We start from the raw sequence: 11680 nt of genomic DNA, 5'->3' as shown, positions 1-11680 counted from the left end.
CGGCCTCACCTCCGCAGAGGTGCCGCGTCCCCGCTCCTCCGGGGGAAGAGCTGTTGGGCGGCCCGGAGCCATGTTGCTCCCCACGGGAAGGAGCAGGTGCCCTCTGCCCCACGCAAGGTGCCCGAGTCGCTCGGCACTGGGTGCAGGGGACCAGCTGCCAGGTAGAGTGATGCTTGGACGCGGAGGCTGGGCACAGCCGCCGTGCGGGTGGTGCGGTAATGCTGCAGCAGTCGCTTGCTGCCCTGCTGAGGGACAAGGACTCCTTAAGGAGCTGGTGGAAAGCCCCACCCGAGCTCCCCTGGAGGGCTGTGCGGGCAGGTGGACTCGGATGCCTAAGCAGTGAACGTCCCAGGCTGGGGAGGAGGTGACGCAGGTGGCAGGTGCGTGCCCCGCTGGTGGCTAGCCAGAGGGTTTTATCCTGTGGGCTGACTATGGGAGACGTTGCTGAGTCTTGCTTTCTGGCTGTTCCTCCTAGAGGCACCCGGCAGTAGGTGTGAGGTGATCTAGCCTGGCTTTCACCGTAGCCTGGCTCCCTGGCGTCTGATGATGAGTCTGACCCCCTCCAGGGGATGCCTCCTGGACCTGCCCTGGGAAGACATCTTGGTTCCACATATCCTCTGTCATCTGCCACTGCAGCAGCTCCTGAGCCTGCAGAGGGTCAGCAAGTCGTTCCAGTCTCTCATCCAGCTGTACCTGGCCAACATGCGCTGCTTTGACTCAAGCCAGGTATCGGATGGCTCTGAGGCTGGGGGAGGCCCAGATGTCCTACTGCTCTGGAGCTAACAGGGAGCATCTGACTATGTGGGGAGAAGAAGCCCCTGGCAAGGAGGCTGGTTTCTGCTCAGGAGCTCGGGTTAATGGCTCAGGTGTCAGACTGGACAGATGGGCTCAGGGAGGAGAGATGGTGATTCAGGGCCCAGCAATGCCACTGACTTTAGCAAGAGGCCTTGGGAGGAGTGAGCTTGAAAGCTCCACCTAGGCCATTATGGGGCACTGACTGGCAGAAACACAAGCCAGCTCTAGAGTGGCATGGCTTGTCAGTCCTCATGGAGGTTGTGCAACAGGGTGGGTCTGACGAGAGATAACTCTGTGCCTGGTCTTGAGGGAAAGCTTGTGCAGGCCCTCCAAGAGACTGCCTGGGACTTGGAAAGACAGGAGTGACTGCTTTTCTGTGAGGGCACAGAGTGGTCTGGCAAAGAGTATTTGGAGATCAGAGGTGTGGAGCTCATCAGGAGTACATAAATACAGGGGTGATGATGGGGGATGGAGAAGCCAGAGTGTCTTCTAGTTTGTGGCAATAGCCTTGGCATGAGGGGAGGAGAGCCTGATGGCAGGGTTTGCTCTGGGATGAGGAGAAGGTGGCTTTGGTCACCTCTGTCACAATGGGTGAGAGTCTCTGGTGAGGATCAGGCTGATCTGAAACCCTGGGGAATGCCTCACTGTTCCTGGGTTTCCCACGCAGATTGGACCTGCCATCCCTAGAGCTGCTTTTGTTAACCTGCTGAAGGACAACGAAGTACTGCAGCAGTTGGCACTCCAGAACTGCTCCGACTGGCTGACAGACAGGGAGTTGCTCCCGGTCATCGGGCAGAACCACCACCTGCACCAGATCCAGCTGAAAGGCTGTGCCCAGCTCAGCCGCCATGCGCTGGTGGCCATCTCGCTGAGCTGCCCCAACCTGCGCCGCCTCTCCCTGGCTCACTGCGAGTGGGTAGACAGCCTGTCCCTGCGCAGCCTGGCAGACCACTGCAAGGCGCTGGAGGCTGTGGACCTGACGGCCTGTCGCCAGCTGAAGGATGAGGCCATCTGCTACCTGGTGCAGAAGTGCAGCAGGCTCAAGTCTCTGTCACTGGCTGTCAATGCCAATGTGGGTGATGTGGCAGTCGAGGAGATTGCGAAGTGCTGCCCTGAGCTGGAGCACCTGGACCTCACGGGGTGTCTGCGAGTCAAGAATGACTCCATCAGGTACTGAGCAACGCGGGGAGCTGGGGTTGGGATGGCAGGTGTCTGAGACTGGGAGAGGAAGAGAACCAGAGAGAAGTCAGATTTCCTTATGCTGAAAGCAGTGAGAGCTCAGTATGGGGTAAAGCCACTAGCAGGCCTTTCAGGAGAGCCTACTGTGTGCTACTAACAGCAAATTCCTGAGCATGTCAGAGAGGGTAGGTCTGGGATCCAGCTGTGTCCCTTGAGTTTCTTTCAGACCACCAGCGTGCTGCTCCTAAAGGATGGTGCATGTATGGCACAGTCGTGAGCACTGGGCTGCTGGGAGTAGAGAAGAGGGTGAGTGGTGCACTCAGGAGTCCTGGCTTGCAACCTGCATGTGCTCTCTTTCTTGGCAGGGTCCTGGCTGAGTACTGTCCAAAGCTGCGCTCGCTGAAGGTGAAGCATTGCCACAACGTGGCCGAGTCCAGCCTGAGCATCCTCCGAAACCGTGGGGTAGAGCTGGATGTGGAGCCTCCGCTGCAGAGGGCTCTTGTTCTCCTGCAGGACGTGGTTGGCTTCGCCCCTTTCATTAACCTCCAGATCTAGAACTGCTGCTGCTGCTGGGGAGGGGGGGACTGACACAATGCTGGGATCCCAGGAGGATGCCAGAACAGGCTGCTGCGGAGACGTGCAGAGGGAGTGGTTGGTCCCATTGGTGAGGCTGGCCCAAGTGGGGCTCACTCTTTTTTTTTTCCACTGGGTGTTCATGAGTGGGCTTCGTTGGTGCCTCCGGGGAAAGTAACTCCCTCTGCAGTGGCGTGGAGAGAGCGAGTGACTTGCAGGAACACCATGGTGCTGAACAGGCCTTGGCCAGGCCAGCTAATAGATAGGATTTATTATTTGTTGTATTTTAAAACTCTACGTGGCAGCTGTCCAGAGAGCAGGAGAGTGTTTGACGAGGACTGTCACCTCTGGGGTGGGTGTGCAGGGTATGCTAGCAGAGCTGTGAACAAACCAGGCCAGCTAGAGCAGGAAGGAGAACAACCTCCAGCCCTCCTCTTGGGAGAGGGCAGGTCCCTCTGGGCTCTGGGACAGGCCTTGGCCAGGCCAGCTAATAGATAGGATTTATTATTTGTTGTATTTTAAAACTCTACGTGGCAGCTGTCCAGAGAGCAGGAGAGTTTGACGAGGACTGTCACCTCTGGGGTGGGTGTGCAGGGTATGCTAGCAGAGCTGTGAACAAACCAGGCCAGCTAGAGCAGGAAGGAGAACAACCTCCAGCCCTCCTCTTGGGAGAGGGCAGGTCCCTCTGGGCTCTGGGAGGGGGGCAGAGCGAGCCTAGCTCCAGCCTGTGGCCACTGGCCAGCCTGGCCCCAGGGGGCTGGCATGGCCCTGGCACAGGTAGTGTGTCTCTCCAGGCCTAGGGCATTGGTTTAGGCTGGTGCAAGATGTTTCCAGGGGGAACACGTTCCTAACTGCAGCTTCACTGACAAACACCAAACCTAGTGGTGCTGTCACTGAAAGCAGTTGGTCATTGCCATTTGTTTTGTCCAGCTTGTGACTTAACGTTTCAGTAGTGCCCAGGCTGGCTATATCCTGCTCCATCTTGCGTGGCTGGAGCCTTGGCACTCAACAGTGGTGAGAAATGGCAGGAGCCCTGGCTGTATTTATGGAGTGCTGCAGGTTGTGTTGGCAGGGAGAGCTTAGTTCTGGTCTGGAGTTCAGCCTCAGCCCTTGTATCCACTAGGTGGTTAACCAAAGAGCAGCCACATCTTGTGGTGAACACAATGAAGAGAGTAATTAGGGGAAGAGAGGATGACCCTGCTCCTATCTTTGGCCCCAGGAGTGATTGGAGGCGATGTCCTTAAAGCATGTGCATGCCCTGGCTGAACTACACACAAACTCACATCATCTTTATTGCTGGCACTCAATTTAAAGCAACAGTGCACACAGACGTGTAAAAAGCTTGCTGCAAAGGCACAAGCCACATCTTAGATCTAAAAACGTCCCATGCAAGGAATAGCAGAGAATGCCCAGGCCCCAGAGAGCCACTGCAGTGTGCCCCTGAGGGCAGAGGGACAGCTACACAAGGAGAGAAGGCTCCTCCTTGTCAGCTGGGTTAGTTGAGGAAGCTGAAAGCGATGTGCTGGCTCCCAGGTTAGTTCCAGTTAGTGGCAGGTGGAGGAGTCCCCCTCATCCCTAGTGCCACGTGTCCATCCTGCCATGCCTGGCCGGTGAGGTGGAGGTGGAAGAGCAGGAGGACCTGGCTGTCAGTGGAACTTGTACTTCCTGGCTGGTTTGAGACTGATGTAGGTTCTCTTCATCTCCTCACTCTCAGGCTTCTTGATGTCTTTGTACCTTTCTCCCTTTGTACTCACCACCTGGTTATCAATATAGCGGATCAACTTCTTGGGAGCCTGGAAAGACATTAACACCAAATGGATGGGCAGCCATGCTGCTAGGGAAAGGGAAGGGACAAGCAGAAGCAGAGCTGTCCGCTGGGGGGTGGGTGCAGGAAGGCTGGGGTGGGCTGCTTTACCCATCCTTTATGTTGGGAATCTTGGCCAAAACTAGGAAGGAAGCTGCCTGATGAGGTGGGGGGGAGCAGGAGCCATGCTAGTCAGGAATGGGACAAACTGACAGACCCTGCAGCACCTTAAGCTAAGATAATCTTCCCTCTTTGCTGACTGGCAGGCTCTGTGAACTGTCCTGCCTTTGGCCTGACCCTTTGCTTTTTGGACTTGCAGCCTGATTTTTAAACCTTATAGCCAAAGGACACTGAAACTGCTGGTGAGGTGGGAGAGCTCTTCTTACCTCTTTGGGTGGAGCTGGCCGATGTGTTTTCTGATCATCTGCACTATCCACCATCATGTATCTGGAACACAACAAGCATTTAGTGAGCACTGTAACATGCGTTGCCTGGGGCTATTCACAGCCTATGTCCTTTCTCCCCTGGCTGGTTTGTGGCTGTGCAATGTGTCTTACTTGCCTAGATTGCAGCTAGGAGCACTTAACGTTCCCCTCGGGATCAAACAGGCAAGAAGTGTGTCATCCTTCTGGTGAGAATCCAGCAGGATTCTCCTGGAGTAGTATCTTGGGTCGTATGTGAAGGGTATTGAAAACTCAGGCTGTTGAGAATGCCGATAGCCTCTGCAGAACTGCGAGGTGCTGAGGTCTGGTCTGCTCTGCCACTGGCGCAGCTTTGCTCCTTCTCAGCCCGAGTGATGGCAGCCAGAGGAGACAGAGGTGGGATTATAGGACCAAGCTGGCTGCATCTACCCGGAAGAGATGGTGTTCCTCTCATGCTCCACCTTCTACTTGACTAGAAAACAGGTCTGTGCTGGAAGCAACTTCGTAACAGCATCACCTCATTCCCTGTGTGACTGAAACATCAGGGTCCAAGCATTTGCTTGCTGTACTGCTGAGTTAATACTCTTGAGACTTCGGTGCTGGTTTAGTAGGTGGACAGCACAGCTGACCATGACTTCTCCCTCAGTAGCTAGAATAGTTGCTCCTGTGTATCTTCAGCTATGGTGATCTGCTCTCTGTACCTGTGCTTGAGTGATGTTTAAAGTACAGGATGTTGCCAAAATGTCATTAAAATGAAGTTCCCAGAAACACATCTAGCAGCTGGTACTTTTTTGTTCCCTTGCATGTTACTCTGAAACAAGCCTGCACAGGAGACGGGCAAGGACAGGGATTACTAATTCTGCCTGGATGCCATTCTGCCTTGCTTTATCTTCCCTAGCCATCGGCTGTTTATTCGGTCACTGGGGAGGATGTAAAGTGGTGGAAAAGACGTGGCTGGATAGACACGTGGAATCTGTGTGCCCGCAGGAGGATACTCATGAAAGCTGAGATCTTAAAGTGGATCGATGAAACCACAGCATGAGTTCTATTGAGAATTAAATGCTTTTGGAAACGAATAAAGGTAAACCAATCTAAAGCCATTTTCAGTCCCAAGAAGTCCATAGGGGGACTTCAGAGAGGTTTCTTTAAATGCAGTGAATTCACACTTTCAGCAACTGAGATTTAGTCTTCCCAGTGTTGCTGTACAGGCAGTCTCTTAAAGATATCTTCAGCCTTTTTTGGACTGTCTCCAAGGATGGAGGTATGAATGAGTTGCTGTAGTTCTACAAGTCACCGTGTGTTACCTGAGCTGCAGCACAATGTTTGTGCCTTGAACCTTTAACCGGGACCTCAGCTGACAGTACTGTGACTTAGACTATACCTGTAGGAGGCTGAAACCTCACACACAGCCAGTGCTGTGACCCATCTGGGGCGCACAACCTCTTTCTGTGCCAGAGCTCTAAAAGAAACCCACACCTGTTTGGTTGGGTTTTTTTCCCCACCTGATGATTCTACTTGTGCTTAGATGTGTTCAGCTATACCGAAATCAGCTTCATGACATCCTTTCTAAGCATTGTACACCCCACATTCTTTATAGACCACGTTGTCATTCTGACCTTCCCCAAACTGCCACCTCCACCTTTACTGGGAGCTGAATAAGGGGTTCTTTGCTGGGTACTTACTTCTCTAGGATAACCTGTTTTAGTTCCTCGTGGTTGGGTGTTCTGCGGGGTCGTGCCAGTTCCTGGGAGGAGACAAGGCAGATACGTGAGTAGCACAACACGTGGGGCGTACAGCCACCCCCCTGCCAGCTCTGTGAGCCCAGCTGCTGGTGCAGCACTTCAGCCCTCGTGGGAAAGGGGGTGCCACCACAGCTCCGCTGGCGTGCTGGCTCAGCCGTGGGCACAGCCTGTGCTCAGCCAAGGGAGGGAGGGGGCTGTTGCTCCAGGCGATCCCCCTGGCTCATTGCGCAGAAAGTTCCTGCAGTCAAAGCTGCTTGCAGCAGACAGCTGAGACACCTGTGTGTGTCCCTGAGCTCTGCCCTGCTCCTTGGCCCACTGCCACCCAGCTCAGAGTACAGTACCTTCACACTCGCACCTGCTGGGCCAATTTCCACCTTCTCCTCCACAATTAACTGCACTGCCTCCTCCAAGTTCCCCAAGGCCATGGCAAGTGCCTTCTCTGCCTGGCTCACAGTACAAGCTGGGAACATCTCCAGTAGCAGCTCCACCCCATCCTTCAAGTCATCACCTTCCTAGTTGGAGCAAGAGACAGAGGTAAGTTGGGGATGCAGCAAGGAGAGGGCTATTGAAAAGGACTTCTCTGGTTTTGTGTTGTCAGGAAATTCGGTTTGCCCTTAGCTGAAGGCTCTCTCCCCATACAAGCATGACTAAATCCCATTCGTGAAGCTAACAGGGGATTTTATCTTTTCAAGGCCAAAGCATCACTATTCCTTAATCTCAGCCCCCTGTATTTCAACTTTCTTTAAAGTAGGGCTGCTGTGTGGCCACACTACGTCTCTCCTTAGGAGTCAGCTTTCTGGATGCTGTAGCACAAATCCTTGAACGCCTGCTCACCTTGTGAAGTTATATGTGCTTTGATCAGAAAGGGAAGGGACTGCTAAACACAGTGACCTGTGGCTACATCAGAAGAAAGCGCAGCAGCAGCATTTTCTAGAAGGTTGTGGACACAGAATGATTGCACTGCGGAGCAGGAGGAGATCAGCACTGGAGAACCAGCAAGCAGCGCATGGGGGAAGGAGGTGAGGGGGATCTGCCAGGTGCTGCAATGCCCATAGCATGGGTTATGCTGAATGGTGTTGCAGGACCAGGACCAGGACTGCTGGGGCCAATGACTCAGTGCTGTATAGCTCAGTAAGTGCAGAGCACAGAAGGTCATTAAGGGAGGGATCGGCGTCTTCAGGACCGACACCCAGACACGGCTGCTTCTCGTGCAGATACTGTGTGATAGCTGGGGAGAGAAATAGTGATACAGCTCAAACTGGGGAATAAGGCTAGAGGAACAGGGCGAAGCCTGGCTAGTACTGCAGAGACATCCCCACGGTGCTGCTGTGGGACCTCTGAGGGCCCTGGGACAGGCTCTCTCAACCACCACTCTGGCTCATCCTTTCCAGAAGCTGGAAAGGATGAGACAGAGCAATGGCGAGTACTTCCGTCAGCACATAATTTTCTTTTTCCACTTACTGACACAGTCTTGCTCAGGCCATACAATGGAGGAGATCACAGACACCAGTGATGCTGTGTCACAGCCTATGCTGTGGTTCCTTCCAGAGCCAGAAAATGCCCTCAGGTGGTGCTGGTAGACTAGTGCTGGGTGACTGTCCCCAGTGCTCCTGCTCCTCTGTGGGGTGCTCATACCTGGGCCCCGGCTCCGTCTGTTGGAGTAAACAGCCCTTCCCCGTTGCATGCTTCAGCTCCAGGCTCCTGGCCCTTGGTCAGGTCTTCAGGAGGTGCTTCACTCCTGCTTTCCACAGCCTTTTGGCCAGGTTTTTCTTAAAGACATAGTGATATCTCCTGAGGAACAGTCCCACTAATGCTAGAGCTCTGAGCTTTCTGTTGGCATTATACTACTAGTGCATCCATGCCAAAGCAAATCCCTTCTGCAGCGAGGCAGTGCTAGCACACACTGGAGCGCCCAAGCGCTGCATTTCCAGGCTTTCCAGGCGTGGGCTGCGTGCAAATTCAATTCTACCTGTCAATTCTTAGCTCTCTATCGCTTTGGCTGTGGATACTTACAGTCTTTTTGTTACATTTCTAAGAATTCCCTGGTGTTTGCTCTAACTTTGAATTAAGGTGTGGTTTTGGTTTTAAATTTGGGAATACACTCTGGTAGTCCCCAGGCTCTACGTGAGCCAGCACATCCTGTGATCAGGTTACCTGATGCATCTCTCTTTACAGGCTCTTTCTGTGTCACTTTATGAAAAATCATTTCACCTCTGTTCTGTCCTCTCTAAAATTGGGATGGTGCTGTCCATTCACACTCTGGCTATATCAGGATCCTCAAAGGGGAGGACGCAGGGGACTAGAGCATAGCAGCAGATTTTGTCAAGTTCAAGAAAGCAGCAAGTAGAAGACAGGACTATCTGTTCTACGTTGTGTAACCTTCTCGCAAGACTGCAGTGATGTTACCAGATAAGCAAAACCCAGACTGGTGTGTCCTGAAAGGTTTAATATCCAGGCACTTCACCTGTCTGTTCTTTAGTGGGAAGTACCTTTGGGGTTGATTAATATAGCAATCCAGCCTATCTGTGAATGCTGAGGTTAGAAAGGGCCACTGAGATAGCGTAGTCTTCTGCAGTCCTGCATAGTGCAGGGCAGAGCACATCATTGCTGATTTTGTATCCATGTGAAGGTTCACGGGTGAATGGGAAGTGAGCCTGGGGGATGCTTAAAGTTTAGAAGTGACACACATTATCAGCTAAATTCTCTATTTGATGATGCACCTGACATGGGCTGCCCAGTGGTAGTGTCGCTGAGGCAGATGGCTATCAGAGGCAGGCAGAAATCTTCACTTTCAGAATTAACCTAGAGTAGAATTTCAACAAGCAGCCCTGTATCTGCTATTTCTTCCTTATTACTTTGAATTTGATCTTAACAGAGGTGTTTGGATCTGATCAACTGTTTTTCACCCCAGTAGGTCTTGGACAGTATTCTGTATGACTCAAACCTCCCATGTATTGCTATCAGAAACCTGACTGAACGTTAACAAAAAAAAATCGTCAACCAATTCAGGCTACCTTATGAGATCCTAACTGTGGCAAATAAGATTGTATTTATCCTGTGACAGCGCTCAATTCCAAACACTAAGACTGAAAATGTGCAGAATATACCTTCTCGTGCTGAAACTGCCTGTGTAACTCACCTTTGTTGCGAGCTTCACCAAGCCTTTCTGAGAGGGAGAACATCATTTCACAAACTTCCTCACTGCAAGAGACAGAAGCCATATAATTAGTGTGAGGAATAAAAGCAGTAGCATACCCTACTTGGCTACTTCTTCATGGAAAGACAAGGCTCGACAGGAAGCCCAATAAAATAAACTGGTATTTCAGATGGCCTACTTGCAAACTATACTGTGTATTCAGGCAAAGACTGACTTAATCATAACGACACGGGTTTGTTAGCAATACATCTTCAACTCGGTACAAAAAAAAGACTTTACGGTACTGAGGGGCTTGGGTACAGGCCCCCAGCGTATGGCATGCACATAGGAAGCAGTAACATTCACATACCTGTGGATTTCTGCAAAACCAGGGATATACGCCTCCATCATTTCCACAAAGGTGTCCATGTCAAAAGTCTCCTCAGAGGACTCCGGTGAGCCCAGCTCTTCCAGGACACCCGTGATATAAGAGAAGAAAACATCATCCATCCCACTGGAGACAGAGAGAACACAGGGCATGGCAGCAGGGTCAACAGGCCTGTTATTTCTCTCTCTTTCTCTCCATTCCCATTCGCCCTAACCTTGTGTCTTTCTAATACAGCAGCAGAAGGACCTATGTGGACTGTATTTTATGGGCAGATGCCACCAGTAAAGCCAGGTAGCAGGTGGTCAGTAGTCAAGTGGACAGCATTTATGGATAAAATCCTATATGCCATCCTGCTTCCGGGGCAGCACTGAAAGCCCCAGCGTGTGTCCAGAGGCTGTGCTCCTATAGGTGCTTCAGCTGAGCTAACCAAAATCTTCCAAGTGCTCAAACCCTGACTTTTCTATGTTGACTGGTGTTGCAGGTGTGGTCATGTTGTTCTGGCAAGTTGCAATTTCTACAGGATGCAGTGTTATCTGCTTGCTGCTCTCCACACTTGTGTTGCTGTTGCCACAGGCTGCACCACCAGCTGCTGTGTTCCAGCCTCAAGGTGGCTGTATCTCTGCACGCAGGCAGAGTTCAAAATAGGAAGAGCCCTGACATAGCATTGTGCTGCTCAGAAAGCCCTTTGGGAGCACTGTGGAATGAAGGGAATCCCATATTCTAATGTGTATTACTGGACAGGAAATTAATCACCTTGGTCATCAAAGAAATGACATTGCTAGATTGCAATGCTAAACGATAGTTGGTCAAGCACTCCCATCAGAGCCTGTGCAAATTACCCGCATCCTGGATCTGACTTAAGGAAAAGCAACACCAAGTACAGGGAAACTACAGAGTTCAGTATAATGTGTAGAGGGACAATTAATGCAGAGCTCAAGATAGAACAATGATATTGGATCTTCCTATCTCAACATACCTGAGGTCTGCTGCAGGGATGTGAGACTGGATGAAGCACGTCAGTGTGTCTCGAATGATTTTTTCAAGCTCCATATCTCTCTAAACCTTTTTCTCTAAAAAAGAGGAGGAAAAAGAAAACTCCATGTAATTTCAAAGGCAAGCAGCAGATCAAAAGGTAGGTACGGTACAGGCAAGTGTGCTCTTCCCATCAGAACAATTCACAAACTCCTCCAATGTGTCCTGTCATCCCTGGGTAACAGCAGGCAGATATCCACAAAAAGCAGCAGTATGAGGATCCCCTGAAAATACTGGTCCAAAGCAGCGCAGTATCTTGGGCTTCTCCTGCTCCTGTTGATGCTGGCAATATGCAACTGTACCGTACATTTAAAATGTCCCCTCCAGGAAGCAAAGCGGGAAATGCAGATGTGTCCAGCTGCAGGACCTCAGAGACACCTTTTGAGCTGGAATGCTGTGCTGTCTGGCGAGGAAGCAGCGGGCAGTGGGTTTATACGCTCGGTGCAGAAAGGGGTGGACCTTCCAGCTAAGAGCATTCACAGTGATGCTTGGACTCGGGAACAAGTGGGAGGAAGGGTAATGGCTCCTACAGAAAGGACAACCTAGAGCATATTTTACAGGGAAATACCAAGCAGGGCACAGACAACTAGTCTGCCAGCCAAAATATCA

At 51.7% G+C, this 11680-nt stretch overlaps 2 protein-coding genes across 2 annotated transcripts; one reads left to right on the top strand and one right to left on the bottom strand.

Annotated features, from left to right (window-relative positions):
* Positions 1–473: 473 nt before the first annotated feature.
* On the top strand, positions 474–2529 carry FBXL15 (F-box and leucine-rich repeat protein 15). The gene is made up of 3 exons (XM_009888745.1): positions 474–726; positions 1463–1965; positions 2340–2529. The coding sequence occupies exons 1-3, from the start codon at positions 544–546 to the stop codon at positions 2527–2529; spliced, it is 876 nt and encodes a 291-aa protein (XP_009887047.1). The 5' UTR covers positions 474–543.
* A 1281-nt stretch (positions 2530–3810) lies between these two features.
* Positions 3811–11109, bottom strand: CUEDC2 (CUE domain containing 2). Its single transcript, XM_009888744.1, has 8 exons — positions 11016–11109; positions 10022–10165; positions 9655–9716; positions 8151–8284; positions 6857–7027; positions 6456–6517; positions 4738–4798; positions 3811–4340 (listed from the first exon to the last, which is right to left on the bottom strand). The coding sequence occupies exons 1-8, from the start codon at positions 11087–11089 to the stop codon at positions 4194–4196; spliced, it is 855 nt and encodes a 284-aa protein (XP_009887046.1). The 5' UTR covers positions 11090–11109; the 3' UTR covers positions 3811–4193.
* Positions 11110–11680: the final 571 nt, after the last annotated feature.

Source organism: Charadrius vociferus, unplaced genomic scaffold (genome assembly GCF_000708025.1).
Source record: "Charadrius vociferus isolate BGI_N301 unplaced genomic scaffold, ASM70802v2 scaffold436, whole genome shotgun sequence".
Taxonomy (NCBI): domain Eukaryota; kingdom Metazoa; phylum Chordata; class Aves; order Charadriiformes; family Charadriidae; genus Charadrius; species Charadrius vociferus.
The sequence above is the reverse complement of the archived record's forward strand: the minus strand, read 5'-3'. Positions and strand labels throughout refer to the sequence as shown.